We start from the raw sequence: 18,015 nt of genomic DNA, 5'->3' as shown, positions 1-18,015 counted from the left end.
CACGTTTAAAAGTTGCTAATCTTAGAGGAGGAAATATCTTGCCAACATCCATAGCAGCAATTGGGCGACACTGACTCTAAGTTTTTTTGAAATTGTTTGCTCTGTTGTTTGGTTGTTGGTTTTTTGTTGTTTTTTTTTTCCCTGCAAAAAAAAATTCTGTGATGACGTCAGGGGCTCCAGCTCCGTGTCTGGAGAGGAGGGGGAAAGTCCTGCTACATGCAGTCAGTCACCCAAATATACACGTGAGAATTAAGGTCTCCTAAAATAGATGCTGTTCCACGTGAATGTCTGTAATCAATGTTTAGCTGTGATCCTTGCCAGTGAGAGCAGCAGAGATTTTTACTTACAGATGCTAACCTGCCTGCTCACTCCGTACAGCTACAAATGGAGCAGGGAGAACATCCAAGAGATGCACTGTAGAAAATATAATTATCAAGGTAAAGAAACATCATTACGGAACTTCAGTGGATTTCTGGAGGTGGCCCAAGCCGTAACCATTGGCTGCTGCTGACTTCAGTTCCTATCTTGAATCTAAATTTTAGACAAGCTTTTGGTTCAGAGCAGATGAAATACAGAAAGCTGCTCTCTTGCAATTCTGCCATCTAGCCCTATTTACTTTGATATAAAATAGTGGGAAGCCAGTCTGGCTTGTCTGTCGTTTCTGGTTTCCTTTCACTAAGCGTGACTGCTAATTCTTAAACAAATTTTAAGTAAGAACGAAGAGAGAGATTCGGGATAGACTCTGATCTTAGGTGCCAAAACTCTCCCTGATTACGCAGGTGGCAAGATTTCATCCCTGGGGCTTTACATATGTATAGGCGTCCGAACAATAGCTCTGTATTTCCCACCTATAGCTCCATCATCCTTTTATTGTCCTTATCAGTAACCTCCGACAGATATTCAAATCTTCCTTCAGGCAATGGGTTCCCTCTGTATAACGCACCCTGCCTTCAGGTGAGCTCTTCCTCTCAGCATCGCCTTCCCGCCCAAGAACACACTCACACGCACGAAACGATTTAATAAATATTTTCCTCCTTTTCTATTTATCCACAGGCACACACATTCTCCCTTCGAGCCTTTCAGATTTCACACCTCCCCCCCCCCCTTCTTCTTCCCATTCTGGCTCTTTCCTGGAATAACCGAGGATTTAATTCTCCTCCACTACCTTTCTGCCCATCTCCTCACTCCATCCTAATAGGAGTTAGTGTCATAGAGTAGGAACCCATTTGCTCTCTGGATCAGAACCCTGTCCATTAATTATTGCTGTCTGGCATTATTTGATTTCCCCGGATAAAATGGGGAGAAAAGTGGGTTCATCCCCACTCCTACCCCTGGGAGAAATTAAGCAAACCTCAGCAAACCCAAGCAGAAACCAACACACCCGAAGTCCTTAACGTCGAGTGAAAACCCTCCCAGGCTCCTACTGACTGCACAGACTAAACATTTCTTCCAGGAACACTGCGGGGTTAATCACGATGTTAATTTCTTTGCAATTCTAGAGCCAAATCGAAAAACGGGGGGAGATCTTTGCGAGAAAGGCTAGAAAAAATCGGTTTGAATTTACCAGCCGGCAGGCGTAAGGCCGCAAATGTCACTTTACTCACCTCCCTGGTGGAAGGTAAGCCGAGGGTCGCAGCTCCCTTCACACCCCTGCCTGCTCTGAACTCCTGTCTGACATTTTACGAACCAAAAAAACCCCCAAACCCCCACCATCTTTCGGGATCAGGTGGGAAAACCTTGCAGAGGTGAAATTCAGGGCGGGTTAGCATGAACAGCGGCACGGTTAAGGATCCCATCCCCAAAAATGAAGTTGCTGGCTGGAGGGTCAGTGATTCCTCTTGGTGGCAAGAATGAGGTTGTGTGTGTGTGTGTGTACATGTGTGTACATGTGTGTACACGTGTGTGTGATTCTGCAGGGCAATCCCATTCCTCACTGCTATTAATTTCCAGCCTGTGCTCTCCGACTCAACGTCTCCTCCATTCTTTAGCTAATTTGCTCCTCCCGAGCTTGTTTATGGCCACTACAGGACGCTCAACGAGGAAAAATAATACAGATTTTTTTTTTTTTTAAGAAAACAGAGCAATTGAAGAGTCACAGAGCGCCGTTTACCTTAAGGTGGCTAGAACTAAACAAAGACACAAGCTATTCCTGAGGAAGGAGAGAGGGAAGGGCAGACTGAAGTTTTACCTCATTTCAAGTCAACTAATGTCATTTTGGTGTTCGGTGTGTTTCTTTGATTTATCGTTACTGTATTGAAAAGTAAAATTTAGAGCTACTAATATGTTTAGGATATGTGCATGTTTATGCTAAGAGAAGTTGGACCTTCTCCAAAAAACATAACCGGAATAGTATGGATGCAATTATGAATTATATGTATCTGCCTTACACATACACACCGAGAGGCGTATAAATAATCCACTTATCTCTTCTGCATATAAGCGTGCATAAACATTTGTGCTAGATATTAACTTTTCAACTCTTTTGATTGAGTTATGTGAGCGATAAGACCTTACTGCATGCAGAGCTGAAGGCAGGCTCGCAAAAAGATGGGGGCTGATAGAAAGAAAGGAGCTCCTCCTGGTACCCACATACAGGTTATGCCCGGTGCGCAAGGCTCCGCGTAGGTTACGGATATAGGGTCACGCTATAGGAGACGTGAAGCATTTGGGGGGGTGACAACTGCCGTTTAACAGAGGGGTTAGTGCAGCTTCACCCCCGCTGCGTGGGTGAAAATCAGTGTACCCCACTCCCAGCAAAATCAGCCCTTCCCCGAAGCTGGCTTGAGGTTCAAAAGCCAGTGCGGTTGCATAGCGATGCTAAAATCTGTGTCAAGTGTGTAGTAAGGTGAACGTTCCCCTCCTCTCCCCTGATTTCCTTACAAATCAACAGTTTACCTTGAGAGAGCTCCTTCCTTTTAGGAAGAAGCTCTACCTGCTGGAGATACATCTTCTTTTCTGCCACCAGCAGAAACGTTCCGGCCAGGATTACCCGAGCCGTGCCCGGGGGGGACCCTGCCCGGCGCAGGGTGACGGTGGAGGGGGGGGGCACCCCCCCCCCCCCCAGGCTCCTCCGGGTGCCCTCGCTTTCATTAAGCGGTTTGGTGATTAGCGAGAAGCCTTGGAAAGCAGAAGATGACGTTGGAAAGCAACTCCTGATCGTTAAAAATAATGTGGTCCTGGAGTTATTAGACATATCTGTTCTGCGTGTTGGAAATCTTCCCCTTGGTCCCTCAGGCGGTGCTTTAAAGGGTTTAATGCTTTATTCTATAGGGGCTGAGCTATAATCTGGTAGAATCCCCCTAGAGTCTGAGGGTTTTTTCCCCCCTCCTCTTTTCCTCCTTTCTGCAGCTACTGTCTTCTTCTTGTGGCATGAAGTACATCAGTAGGAGTTGGATGACACGAACCTCTGGAGGCAAGAAACCTGAAACCAGACAGGCAGGAAAAGTGACAATTAGAGTTAGAATAATTATTATTTTTCACAGAAAAGGTTACCATTGGTTGCTACCTTTCCACCTGGCGGAGAGGAGTTCCTGTTGCATGATGGTCAGTTAAGAGTGCGGATTAATAATTTCCATCGGATGAAATGCAGTTATCTCCATCATTTTACAGATGTGGCAATAATTGTGATCGTGATGCAAGTGCTCTATGTGTGTGTATAAACAAGCGCGTATATGATGTCCCACAAAGAATTGACATTAATATTAAGACTATGTCCACATCTGTAAAATTTTGGACAAGGATCTGGTGTATTGAAACAGGAATGGTTTCTCTGCTCTTAAAGAGAAGTTTGGGTCCTTTTGTCTTACGGGATTGAACTAGTTTCCCCTCGCTTTTTTTCTGGCCCAGTTAATTTGAAAACGTATATGTGTGTGTGTGTACGCATGTGTGTATGTATGTATATGTGTGCGTGCTTTTCCCACAGCTCTGCACAACCATCTGCAGGGGTAGGTACCATCACAAGCGCATTGTAGCAAAGACAAATCTCATCAACTGAAAAATCGGTCCCATCAACTTACTTCTGCCCCCCAAAACAAGGCTTGTGGAGGGAAACCATATACCTGGAGCCTGTCCCTAAGGTACAAGGGATGTTATGAGGTTTCTAAACCCGGCCCGAAAGAGCTGGTCTCTCGCAGAGGGAGCGGTGGGCAGCAGCCTCGGGAGGTGGGAGCCAGCCCGGGGCCGGCGGTACCCGGAGGTGTTAATGTCCCCTCTCATCCCCTCCAGGTGAGGCCGTTCATTTAGCTCGGGATTTTGGGTACATCTGCGAAACGGAGTTCCCAGCCAAAGCTGTTTCTGAGTACCTGAACAGACAGCACACGGACCCCAGCGACCTCCACTCCAGGAAAAACATGCTGCTTGCTACAAAGTGAGTGCGAAGTTGACACCCCCCCCCCCCCCCAGCCTCCCTTCTATCCTCCCCCTCCTGAAACCCTTCCTCTGAGCTCCTTTTGAAAGCAGACAGAGTTGCCAGACCCCAAATTCTAGCGGTCCCGCGGGGAGGAAGGATGCTTGAGTCGCCCTATGGGCAAGGCAGACCCTATAGCTTCTGCGTCCCTCTGCAGGGGGGGTTTCTGCCAACACCCGCTGTCCCTATAGAGGATGTAGGCGACTGTCCCCTAGCTACTGTACATCGTCTCCAAGCCCCCCCCAAGTTAAAAAATCTTTATGAAAAGGGGACCAAAAATCCGTGTTTTGCTTCAACAGCATGTCTGTCTGTCCCTCCTGCTGCTCACACACACGTTTGTCTGCTACCAAATTGCAATGTCTTTTCCATAATGTTTAATAAAAAAAAAAGAAAGAAAAAAGAAAAAAACCCCACCACTATGTACTGCTAATGCTCCTCGGTTTGGTACCCCCAGCCCATCTCTCGCCCTTGGGACTTTCTCGGTGGATGTGCTGTATGTGATGATTTACACTTGGCTGTGCCTCCCAGGCTACTAACTGGGTGCTTCATAGGTTGCTCGGGTCCTCGGCTGTGGGTGCTGTGTGTCTCCACACGTCTCCATCTATCCGGCAAAAAAAGGAAAAGAAAAAAAGAAAAAAAAGAAAGAAAAAGAAAAAAAATTACCAGCCCAAACAGCTCTCATTTATTTCATGCTCTGGGATGTGGCTTGCCTCCGATGACAGTGTAATTTAAAGAAATATATGGAGGGTTGAAAAATCATTTGCTCAAATTTGTCCAGATGTTTTTTAGACGTGATTGGAATTTGATTGCCCTTTTCCGCAGGGTCAGAAGATATTAATGTCCCAGAACTTTAATTGCTCGCAGACCCTGCTTTGCTCTTTGAAGATGTAAAATGTTGGACTCATTACTGTTTGTTCTCTAAATTCAAAGTTTCCTCTCTTGCACTTTCTTAATAGATAATACACATAGAAGTAGACCTTTATCTTTCCCCACCCTCTGAAACCTTTAACCCACCGGGAATTTCAGAGGATGAGAGCTGAATGCCTTTTTTAAGGATTTCTTTTTTCTTTCTTTTAAAATTTTTTTCTTTTTCTTTCTTTTTTTTTTTTTTTTAATTCTGGCCTTTTTTTCTCCAGTCCCTGGGTAGGCATCTGTCTCAAAGAAATTATTCCTTTGGGAACTCCACCAACCCCCAGGGTTTCTACATTGCCTGGGCACCTGTTGACTTGAAGGCCTTTTGGACCAGAGCAATGCAAAAAAAAGTGTGCATGGGGGAATTCCTTAGAAAAATCAAATCTGATTTTTCAAAGGTGCGAGCAAACAAACAAGAGCCAGATGTCAACTCTGATGTGTTAATCGGGGTGCCACCCCCCAAAATAAAGTAGGAAGTGTTCACTTTGCTCCTCATGCGATGAAGAAACCTGCATGGAGTTCAAAAGTCCTGATCTTTCTCGACAAGGTGGCCCAACCTGAGCAGTCTCAGAGGAGGCTCCATTCTGGCCCTTCCCTGTACCACGTCCCTGTTCCACCAGTAGCAATCAGTGCGTGGTTGTGCTTTCCCCCAGGAACAGCACTGGTGAGAGCTGCTTTGAGCCAAGGTCAGGCCTCCGGGAAGATGGGTGGTTGACAAAGCCATGGCACATCTCCGTTTCAGCCGGGTTATTTCTAGAGCCACCAAGCAGGGTTGGGTTTTCACAGGGCTTCAGAATCATAGAATCATTTAGGTTGGAAAAGACCTTTCAACATTCTTCGCATACTGAACTCAAAACACAGCACTGTACCAGCTACTAGGAAGACAGTTAACTCTATCCCAGCTGAAACCAGGACAAAGATCATTGAGTCCAATTGTAAACCTAACACTGCCAAGTCCACCACTAAACCATGGCCCTGAGCACCATCTACATGTCTTTTAAATACCCCCAGGGATGGTGACTCCACCACTTCCCTGGGCAGCCTGTTCGAATGCTTGACAACCCTTTCAGTGAAGAAATTTTTCCTAATATCCGATCTAACCCTCCCCAGAAACATCCTTGTGGCTGCAGGAGAGATTTCTATCTCCAGATCTGGTGTTATCCCGCAACTGCAAAAACGTCTCTCCTGAAGAACATCATCCTGAGCAGGGAGCTGCCGGCTCGCCGTGGCCGGTCCCCAAGCACTGCTGGGGGAAAGGAAGGTGGCAAAAATGTCCCGTCCTGGGGCCTGGGATCACCTTTGGCCTGAACCTGCCCCTTCCTTCAACCTTGGTTGTCTCGGAGAAGTGTGCGATGAGGCTAACCACTGCTTTTCTCTCTCTCTCTCTCCCTCTCTTTGCCTTTCTCTCTTCCGTGCAGGCAACTTTGTAAAGAATTTACAGATCTCTTGGCCCAGGACAGGACACCCATTGGAAACAGCCGGCCCACCCCTATTTTGGAACCGGGCATTCAGAGCTGCTTGACTCACTTCAGCCTCATCACTCACGGCTTTGGGGCCCCCGCTATCTGCGCTGCCCTCACGGCCCTTCAAAACTACCTGACTGAAGCTCTCAAAGGCATGGACAAGATGTTCTTGAACAACAACACTGCTAACAGGCACACATCTGGCGAAGGACCAGGTAGTAAAACTGGAGACAAGGAAGAGAAACACAGAAAATGAGAGAGAGAGAGAGGAAAAAAAAAATAAAAAGAAAGGAAGGAAGGAAAAGAAAAAAGTTAAATAAATAAAAGGAGAAAAGAGAGAGATAATCTTTTAAAACAAAACCGTCTTAATTTTAGCTTTAAAAATATTGGATTGGGCTTTGGAAGAATTCTATTAGGTAGGACAAAATAATAATAATAAAATAATAATAATAATAAAAGAAAGACAATAATTTAAGATCAGAGGAGCACAATGGCGCAAGACCAGTGGTTCAGAGTCTCTTGCCAGGAACATGTGAAGACAACCACCAGGATTTTTTTCCCACTTCTGTTCTTTCACATTTTTTAAATAATGATTTGGGGGGGAGGGGAATATAATAATAATTAATAATAATAATAAAAGAAAGAAATGAATAACTTATTGGAAGAAATCGGAGAAACATTTTTGGTGTCAGTGCTTTGATTTCTTGAGCTGCACGGTCTGTCTTGCTATTATTTTTGGTTTATTCTTTTTCTTTTCTTTTTTTTTTTTTTTTAACGATGTCCTGTCTCCACCCTAGCTCAAACGATCTTCCAGAGCGTTCCTTTCTGAGCAGCCCCATCACTTCATTCCCCCCAACTCTTCCCATCTCATCTCACCTCACCACCCTGGTTCTGTCTAGACTAGGAAAGGAGGGGAGGCGAGCGCGCAGACCTCTCACAAAGTCACCAACACCAGCCAGTTCGAGCTGCGTTCATGGCAGCGTCTTAACATTAGATGCCATGAGATGGGAAGTTTCGAGTCGTCGTAGCTCAGTCGAATTAGCTAACTCTGTTTTGTAAGAACTTTTTTTTTGTTTTTCCTGGTCTAGACAGACTCTCTGTTTAGATTACCAGCGTTTACAGGTGTGTATGGCGCATGTGTGCCTATGTGTGTGCATATGCGTATGCACACACATAACCTGATAGGGGTGCGTGTGTATCCTATGTATGTTTGTATATATATATATGGATATATCCATATATATATATATAAAATATGTGTGTATAGCCACACATATTCATGCATGCAAACATACCTTTGTAATTTAGTACTTGCCTTTGATGGTAAAATGCCTTGTCTATAATGGGTTGCAAAATTTGAAAGTAAGGTCTGGTAAAATGTCAGCTGATTTCTTAATTTTCTGAGATCTCCTCTTTTTCTCTAGGGAGTTTTATATTCCTAACTATGCCAATGTTTCAGTCCTTAATTTCCTTGAGTAGTGTGTGTGAGAGATACCTTCCCCCATTTTTAAAGAACTGTTAACAACAACAAAAAAATGAGTGATATGAGTATGTAATTCTTTCTCAGGAGTATGCACTATTTTATTTTCTTCTGTTTCCTAAAGCTTTGCCCGCTTGGCTTATGAGCTTCTTCAAAGAGGACTAGAGATCCCTACACAATATATCAGGTACAGAGAAAAAAAATCCACAATTCTGATATTCTGATACTTTTCTTTTTTTTTTTTTTGCTTTTTCAAATCAAAGCCAGTTGTTTCCGAATTCTGTAGGTGCACTTCTTTAAAGAAGCTCAAAGGGAATAATTTGAACAAGATAAAAAATATAAGTTGAAATCGAGGTGTAATATTGCAAAGAAAATAAGAGCTGTGTTGAATGTTACCGCACTTGCTTGGCACTAGGGTTTTGTACCCAGGGAGGAAAGGGTTGCCATGTGAGCTGGCTCCTCGTGATGGGAGTGGGGAGGGCTTGCCAGGGAATATCCTGATCTTTGAGCTCAGTCTAAGGAAATCTGTTTCACTTAGAAAGCTTTTAAAAAAATGTCTTGTGACTCTTGCTTTAGAACAAGTCAGTGTGGTAGGGGGAAAAAACTTCTCAACTCCAATGTTTTTCTCGGTGGTTTTGGTGTGTGACAGGATGTCTTATGCATATGATTTGGGGGGGGTGGAGGGCGAGTCTGGTTTTTTTCCTTTTTTTTTTTTTTTTTAACATACATTTCTTTGTCTTCTGTGGTAAAAATAATGCTGAAGTGTAAGGATATGAATTTCTGTTTGGATTCTGCCGTATTGGGTAATTGCATGTGTTTCTCAGTGGGGTAGGGTTCGTGCACTAACACATCTTTTTGCTTATGTCAGAACAGTTACTGGGTGTGGGTAAATCTCCTGGAGTCGCTGGCAAAACTCCAGTGGGGTCAGGCCTCCCCCCAGGATCCCTGTTAAAGCTGCAGGACTCAATCCCACCAACCCAAGCAGGCACACCTGAACTCAAAACAAGGGAGAGAGAGAGAAACAAAAGAGAAGCCTTAGCCTTGTTTTAGTTTCTAGATACTTTGCAAAGTTGGATGGTGGGGGAGAAAGAATTCAGCAATACTCTCAACATCCCCCAACAACATTTTCTTAAAACAAAAAAAAGCAAATGAGCCTCTTGATTGTCACCCTTAGTGTCCTTAGCTATCTGAGAAACGGCTACAGCTGAGGGCCTGCTCTGCTTTTCAAATCTTTGTGCAGCAAGTGAAGGTCTTGGCTTTTGTTCCCTACCCGTGAGTTGGACGTATGTGGCAATAGAAACCCAGGAATCATGCAGCCCCGAGGAGCACTGACCCCTCTGGAGCTGCTCCTCATTCACCTACCTTTGGTTCTTGTGGGGCAGAGCGCTGTGGGGAATCTCATGTGAGAAAAGGGGGAAACTGAGGCAGACAGCCTTCTTCGTGGGAGGAGTTGGAGGTAGTCTTCGACCCTGGCAGTGGGTTTGGTAATTGGCACGCCCCTGCGGATGTCACCAGAGGAGGCGTGGATCCCTGGGTGATGTAGATCTCACGGATCCCCCACCGGTAGGTTGGGGACCGCCAGATTGAAAAGCAGCCCCCCAGGCAGCCCCTGGTCCTCCAAAGCCCATCCCTTGCCAACCACCCCCTAATTTCAGCAGGCCCCCGAGGAAGGACAATCCAAGCTCCAGTGCAGGGCATGCCCCAGCAGTGATGCACGGGAAAGGGAAGGGGTACGCGTGTGTGTATCTGGGGAGGAATGAATGGCACCGCCTGAAAGCCCATCTCCCTTCTCTGCCTGACGAGAATATTCTGTTTATTGAAGCAGAGCACAAAGTGTTGAACGTTGCTTTGCCTGCCCTCTGCAAAAAGCCTTTGTGAGGAGCCCGTGGGCCCAGCCCTCCAGTGTCACCCAGCCCAGTGGGGCTCCTGGGTGGGGGGACACCCCAAGTTAGCTCTCAGTCTTTCACCTCCCCAGCTGCACACGCAGGGACGTGGGGACCTGCTCCCTGCCAGCCCGGAGCTTCCAGCTGAAGGCTTTGGGGGGCTGTTGGGGATGGTCCTTCCTCGTCTTTGGGGGGATGTTGGGGATGCTCCTTTTAATTGCAGAAGACAGTATCCCACCACCACTGTAGGTTAATGAGGAGAGGGAGCCACTTGCAACTTCTTGGGGACAGACCTGTACACACACGTGCACATACTCACGCATGTGTGAGGGCCTGATCCTGCTGCTGCTGCTGCTGAAAGCTCCCCTAGGCACAGGTTTGGTCACCTGGACCAGCACCTAAACCTTGAGAAGGTTGAGGGAAGAGATTCAGTTGACCCCTGGCAACTTTGGAACTGCCTCTCGTGCCTTCTACCTGGAAGAGACGGGCTGCGAATGCCAGGCTGTGCTTCGCTCAGGCGAAATAAAGCCAAAAGTAAAATTTCCATTGATGTCAGTGGGATGCCCCCCATTTGCTCCTCAAAGTACGGAGACAAAATCCACAAGGTTTCCGATTTAAGTGCAAACAGGGAGAAAACACAGCATAGCAGTATACCCATCTCTGTTCTTCTCCCTAGCCTAGTGCTGGTCCCAGAGGGAAATACCCGTTGCTCAGTGGCTCCTATCAGCGCTGAGGACTGAGGTTCCCCAAAAACTAAACTCAGCCTCCCGCCCGAAGGCACTGTCCTGCTCCCCTGCACTTTCCCAGCCTGACTACTTGTGTTGGCGGGGCACCTCAGACGTTTATCTGATAATTGAGTTATTAAAAGATTTGGTTTCCTCGGGATCATAAATCAATAAACAGGAGGATTAACACGGCAGCTTTGCTTTTTAACTCAAGGGAAAAGTTTGAGGAGAGACCGTGAAAAGTTTGTTTTGAAAGCAAACAGGTGGGTTGCTGTAAATTTTATTTCATTCTTAGTCTCGCTTTTTTTTTTTTTTTAAATAACAATTCTCTATTTTCCGTTGGAAAGATCTTTGTTTTTGTATGCTCCTTGACTTTTTTTTTTTCCCCTGGTTGTTATTCACACAAGGTGTGAAGGAAACAAGAAGCCAATTTTATGGGAATCCTTTTACAACCCGGTGATTTCTTTAAAATCGGGTCGTGTCTTGTCCCACCTAATAGAAATTCTCTGTGAGAAGCTGTTTCAAGTCCCTTTGCATCCCAGACCAACCTCCCTCCAAATCCCCAAATTTGCATTTGGGGCTGGGAGGGAGGGGGGGAGGATGGTTTTAAGACCTTTAGCTGTGCCCAAAGGGCTTATTCCCTTCCCGTGCTCATCTCTTTCTGACTGGTTTATCACGCAGACCTGTTCGGCTCTGTTTTAATACGTTTCTCGGAGAATTTGGTGCTCGTTTCAGCTGCCGTAAGCATTGCCAGATCGATCCGGCCAAACTCCCCCTCCCCTCCGGCTTCCCTGTGTGAGAGAGACCGTAGGCTTTTTACAAATAGTATATTTTCTTATACAAAGGGAAAAAGTAAAAGAAAATATCCCCAAACACACTGGCAAACGCCTGAACATTTCGAGAGAGACGAAACATTGTGTGCCAGCGAGAAATAAAGGAAAAAAAAAAAACCCAAACAAATGTAAAGCTCTGAAAAACCGAATGAGAAACTGGAAAGATGAAAGAAAAAACCCAATTCTCCTTTTATGCCCCAAACTATCCCTTTCACCTCCTCTTCTTGAAAAATCTGACCATGCAGTGAGAAATATCAGTTTATCGACTCTTCCTGAGAAGAAATGCGGAGAGGCATTCAGTATTGAGTTTGTATATATTTATTTATGCTTAATTTAACGGGAATGTGTAAATATGGCGAGCAAGTAGTTTTTGGGTTATTTATCTGTGAATCTATACCTCTGTGAACGGGTGGGGGAATTTAAAAACAAAAAGTAAAAAAAAAAAACAAACAAAAAAGAAAAAAACAAAACCAACAAAAAAAAATCCCGCTTGACTAGATAGTATCCTATCTGAATCTTTTCTGTTCTTTATAGACAAGCTGTTATGGTAATGGGTAGAAATTGGTTTCTTGTCCAGTGATGACCTGATTTACATAAATAATAAGAATAAGAATAAAAAAAAAAGAGATTGTTGTGTTTTGTTGTATTTTCCTCTTCAGTTTTTTTGAATGTTGGTGCTGCTTCGATTCTGCAGACGGATTTACTTATAACGCCAAGAAGTCTTTATTTTCCCAATCTAGGCTTTGGGGAAATTCAGGACATGTCTCTACATTAAAAAAAAAAAAAAAGACAATAAATATTGCTTCTCAGAAATGTTGGTATTTTATTTCTGTCTGACTCAAAAGTGTCCATATTTTTACCACTCTTACCTCTTCATTCTAAGCAGACCTATAATAAACCTCATGTCATGTTAACGTGAGCTTTCGTTTCATTTTGCTTTTACCAGATGAATTAGGAGTAAATATTCTTTTTCTTTTCAAAGTATTAGCCATTAAAAGAAAATGTTATGTAAGCCTTCAATATTAGGAAACGTTTTTTTTTTCTCCACTGCTATGTTACTGTTTTCTGTACGTTTCACTTATGTATACGTGGATGTGAGTGTGTGTATATATATATATAGATAGATATATACAGATCGGGAGTGCTGTTCGTATTCACAATGCGGGATTATTTTCTACCTTTAGGTCTACAGTTGCAGCGCCAGTAATTAGCAAAAGGAAATATTCAAACTAAAACAACTTCTTCCTCCGTCTCCCCTCCATCCCCACCCCTTCCACCCCTCCGTTCCCGAATCGGCTTTATTTAGGTTTGTAATCGATATTCCTGAAGAAGAGCCGAGGGGAGATCCGGATCCCCAGGGCTAACCCGGAGCCACTCCGGAGTGACTCGGGGTTTACCCTGTGGTTGGGTGAAGGAAGAGGGGGGGCAGATTAGGGCCTCAGGATTTTTTTTATTTTTTCAGTGTTATTATAGAAAGCATCTTTTTTTTTTTTTTTTTCCTGTAAATCAGAGGCTGAAAAGGACTGTCAGTGTAACCCTCCGCACAGTCACCCTGAAAACAAACACACACGTGTGCTCAAACAGGGAAGCCTGAGGGTGAAAACCGGTTTAAAGCATCGCTTTTGCTGCGGTGAACTATTTTAGTTAAATACCCTCTCTGAAGACTTGTCTGGGTTGGGTTTTATCTGTTGTTTTTTAAAGAGAGTGGTAGTTTAAGAGGGCAGACGGAGCCGTAGCAGGCGGTGGATCGGTTTTTGCAACTTAATATTTCTCTCGGAGGGAGGTGGGGGAATAGCAAAAAAGAAATCCATCCCCACCTCCATCTCCCAAACTACCTCCCTTCTCCCTCTCCTTCCAGCTTGGACTACAGGACCCGACTCAGCTGATCGTCCAAGGTGTCCAAAATAAATCATCATCATCATAATAATAACAATAATAAAAAAACCAAACAACAACAACAACAAAAACATTGCAAACGACGACCCCAAAGTCTGTTTTATGGGGAAACGTTCGAGGCTCGGCTACCTCGGCTTCAGTCAGGCTTGGACTCAGCCGTGACCTACTTTCTCTCCGTGGTGTGATGGCAAAAACGCCCGGAGCAAGTTTGGGGGGCCCGGGGTGGAGAGAGCGGGTGGGTGGGTGGGTGGGGGGGGGGACGGGGACGGCAGCAGCAGCGCCCGGGGTCCAAGCAGGGGGAAAACGGGGGTGGGAGGGGGGAACGGAGCTGCAAGCAAAAGAGAAAAGGGAATCCCCCCCCCCCTTCTTTTTATCGGGACTTTGAGGGGCGGGGACCCCCCAAACGCTCCCTCCCCAGCCCCATGGACCCAGCTGAAGGATGCCCGCGGGCAGGGAGTGCTGGGAAGACCAGCGACACTAGCCCCGATTTCCAAAAGCTAGGCTGCATGCCGTGCTTTTTTAGTTTGGTTTGTTTTCTTTTGTTTTAATCGCACCGATGATATTATTTTTAGTAGAGCATATGTTTTGCATGAAACCTTTCAAAACAGCTCTCGCAGTTCCCAGTGGAGTCTGGGAGGGTTGTTTGGGGGACGAGGGGGGGGATCAGGAAGTTTCTCTGGTGTCCAAGAACTGTGCAACAGTTATGTAAAAAGGGGATTTTAAAAAAAAAAAAAAGTACCAGGGAAAGCTCTTTTATAACTCAGCAGAAGCACCCGCTTGTGGAAACCCCGGGCTCCCTTTAAAATGGGACCCGACGAGACGAAGAAGGGCTCACCCCGCGTTTCCCAAGCTCCCGGCGACAGTGTCGAGGTTGCAAATTCGAAGCACATACATGTATATATTTATAATAAAGTACAGTCGGCTGCTCCGGGAGGTTGCCGGTGTGCCCTGCCTCCCCCGGGGCCGGGTTCTCCTCCCGCTCCCCCCCCCCGGCTTGCAGCCAGCGGTGCTTGGGGTGGCAGGTCTGGAAACGTAATGTCAGGAAAGAAGAAATATTCCTGCTGCTTTCCTCTGCTTTACTGCATTTTCCCAAAGGTCTTCCACAAGCCAAGATCAGATTTTTTCTTTCTCCTTCTTTCTTTCTTTCCTTCTTTCCTTCTTTCTGTCTCCTGGTCTGTCTTCTCTTCTAGCTTCTCCCCCAGCTAAGGTTAAAAATAAATGAATAGCAGCAGTAACCTAGCTCATCAAAACTTCCCCTCCCCACCGGTCTGATGTTATAATCTGCTTTCCCAGTCATGACCAGCGGGGACCTTCTCTCCTGCCTTGCCCCATTCTCTTTTTTAAACTCTAGGTAGTTCTAGTTTCCATTATAAAACTTCACCTTGATTTATGTAGTCATAAACATCATTTTTGTCTTTCAACCCTTTGGGGTGAACTCCTTTCTTTTCTTTCTTCCTTTTGCTTTTTTTTCCCCTTTTCCCTCCCCACCTGCATGGTATGGCCCACATTTATACGAGACCTCATAAATAACATCTGGTGTCCCTATGATGGAACTAGTCAAATGTCTTGAATAATCCCCAGTACCAACATATTCACCGAATTCCTTTGTTTTCTCTGTCTCTCTCGTAAACAGGCATCCACACATATTTTTTCCCCGTAGCTGGACGTGTGTCTGTGTGTGTGCACAGCTGTACCAGGACCTTGTGTTACACGTCGTGGCACAACTGCGTGTAGCTCCGCTTCGTCATGCGGAATCGGTCCCATTCGTCCACCGCTCCTGGCTTTTATCAGTTACAGGGGAAAAAAAAAAAAAAAAAAGAAAAAGAAAAAGAAAAGCAGCTCCTCGTTTTTGCCTTCGGAATTAAATTCTTGCAATAGACTCCAGCCGGTGCAAAGGACCGGTCCTCCCCGGCGCTGCCCCCCCCCCCAAATCCCACGGACCCCGGGGCCCCACAGCCGGACCCTGGGCCTGATCCGGCACCCCGGGACAGCGGAGGAAGGGCTGCCCTGATTTCCCTTCCAGCAAGTCATCCCTCTGCCTGCGAACTCTTTTTCTGGGGGGGGCGGGCGGGGAGAAGAAAATCTCTGGGGATTTACGAGTTAAAAGTGTCTCTATACTCTTTCCTTAATATGAAGACGAAAAAACCCAGAATCTCACGCAATTACGAAATCACAGCAATTACTTTGGAGTTTCTTCCAAACAACACTAAAATAAGAGTGCCTGTGTTTGCCTGTGCATTTCTCACCCGAATATTCAGAGACCATAAGCCTTTTAACCCTCCCTTGCCCCGGACCTGGGGCAGATGAAAAAATCCCCACCACCAAAAAAAAAAAAAAAAAGACCCTAAAAAAACCCCGAAAAGGGGTTTAGCACTTGGCAAGGTGTTTTTAAAGCGAAGGCAAGCACTATCCTGAGTTCTACCCGGTGCAGTGTGACCTCCCTGGTTCCCCAGCGTGGGGAGGTGCTGTGCCGGTGATTATTAGTGCTATTAAATAAACAGTGGCGTGCGCGGAATAGCCGTCATCTTCTGACAACATGCGAGGACGATGCTCTCCCCAGGTCGAGAGGAAGATTTCCTTTAAAGCAGAAACGCTTTACAAAGCGTTGAGCTTTCCAAAGAGCATTGGGTACAATTGCAATTATATCCGTAGTTTTTACTCGCTTCAAACGTCCAGGTGAATGAAATGCGTGCGGACATTTCTTTTCCTTGTAAAAAATCCATCAGGGTATCAGGGGGGATATTTTGCTTTCTGAAACCAAGGCTAACAATAGTTTATCTCGCTCTTGGTGCGCAGAGCATCACCTGACAGTCTTCGCTCCTGCCAAACTCCCAGGGACTTAGCGGAAAGCTGCCTGCAGCTCTTCCCAAAAATTGTGAGCGCCGATGGGGCGAGAGTAAGCCCCGGTCTCCCCTATACTCTGCTTTATTTCAGGGCAGAATGGGTCCTGTTTTGGTTGGGAATAAGGGAGCCTGTTTCGAACTCTGTAAATCACAGTACACTAACTGGTAACAATGGGAAGGGGTGATGGTGGAAGAACTGCAAATGGGGATAGAAAGCATTTTTGGGTAAACGGTTTTCACGGAAATAGGCTGGATTTTAAAATCTATTCAAAATTGGAATAACGCGAGCAGGAAGGAACGAGGTGCGAGATTTTAAAACGAAAAGTTCTGGATGTTACTATGAACATTTGGCGGTGAATGTGGGAGATGGTTTTGTCTGACGAGTAAAGTAATCAGCGGCTTTAACCTGCCCCAGAGAGCCGCCAGTTCGTCCGCCGCTCACCCCTACGCTCAGACAACACCGGCCAGGCAGAGGAGTGAAGAAGACCGAGAAAGTGAAGGAGACTATCGTTAAAACCCCTCCGGTCTTGCTTTCCTGGGACTTTGCCATTGCAGCCGGAGCCTGGAGGTTTTTCCCTCTTTCCCTGCGCCCGGCAGCTGCGGGGGGAGGACGGGGGCGATGGCCGAGGCGGAGCAGGGACCTCCTTCTTCCTTACGCTTCAAAGGTTTCTTTAAACTTTAACTTAGGAGTGACATGAGCGAAAGCAACTCAACCCCGACCTGTAAACTCGCATTTTGGAAACAGCGGGGTTTTTTTCCTCCCCTGCCCCGTCCCTTTTTTTTTTTCTTTTTCCCCTCACCCCCCTCCTTGCTCTGGCTTGGCTTGGGAAGTTGAGTCTTGTTTGAAAAGTTTGGAAAGAATAATCACCCCCCCCCCCCCCAAAACAAAGGGGGTGAGGTGGTTACAGAGAGTTTCCCTTCTGGAGAAAAAGTGATAATTATAGCGGTTTTCTCACCAATGTGGAGCAGTACCCCCACCCCAAAACCACACCCTGGGCTGGGGGGTTGTGCAATTCTGGAGGATGGGTGTGAAAAGTCAAGGAGAGCTTTTCCCCCTCCTCTAGCTGTAGAAATGGTGCGTGTGTGTTCGTGCACATCTATGTACTTGTGTTACTGACCTGCGGGAAATATTTTACAGCTACTTATCTCTCCCGGTGCAGAAAATGAAGGCTACAGGGTTGCTTTCTCCTTGCTGCATTGCTTTCGCCACCTCTCTGTTTCTCTGCGGTTGCCCCATCCCGTGCAGGCAGCCTTTCCCAGGCTCTTTTATTTGCCAAAACCACCTGACACACGGCTCCGGGAGGCTTTTTCTGCAGTCTGGGCTACAAGCCCTGCCAGCAGGGGTGCCCCCCAACTCAGAAACACGCTCGGACAAGGCTAATGCAAGGCGAGAATTGACAGCTGATAGGGAGGAAGGGGGGGGGGAAGTTGGGTTATCCCCAGTGATAGCCAGGCTCAAGGTAATCCCCTGCTAAAGTTAGGAGGGGAAAGAAGAAGAGCTGGGAGGGACCTCATCCTTCCCCCAAGCTCCTCCCGAGCTCCTTCAGCTCTTCAACCTTCTCCCTCTCCCAGTGG

At 46.1% G+C, this 18,015-nt stretch overlaps 1 protein-coding gene across 2 annotated transcripts in view; it reads left to right on the top strand.

Moving 5' to 3' along the window:
- Positions 1-13,697, top strand: part of TFAP2B (transcription factor AP-2 beta) — a 34,362-nt gene extending 20,665 nt beyond the window's left edge. The window contains exons 7-11 of one of the 2 annotated variants that reach the window (XM_052809901.1): positions 1,500-1,618; positions 4,225-4,366; positions 6,736-6,995; positions 8,385-8,447; positions 13,560-13,697. In XM_052809901.1, coding sequence (XP_052665861.1) covers positions 1,500-1,618; positions 4,225-4,366; positions 6,736-6,995; positions 8,385-8,425 — 562 coding nt within the window. In that variant the 3' untranslated portion in view covers positions 8,426-8,447; positions 13,560-13,697. The remainder of the gene's footprint in view (positions 1-1,499; positions 1,619-4,224; positions 4,367-6,735; positions 6,996-8,384; positions 8,448-13,559) is intronic. The other variant, XM_052809902.1, reaches the window with a different exon arrangement.
- The last annotated feature ends 4,318 nt before the right edge of the window (positions 13,698-18,015 follow it).

This window comes from Harpia harpyja, chromosome 15, assembly GCF_026419915.1.
Source record: "Harpia harpyja isolate bHarHar1 chromosome 15, bHarHar1 primary haplotype, whole genome shotgun sequence".
Lineage (NCBI taxonomy): Eukaryota > Metazoa > Chordata > Aves > Accipitriformes > Accipitridae > Harpia > Harpia harpyja.
Note: the sequence above shows the minus strand (reverse complement) of the source record. Positions and strands in the feature narration are given on the sequence as shown.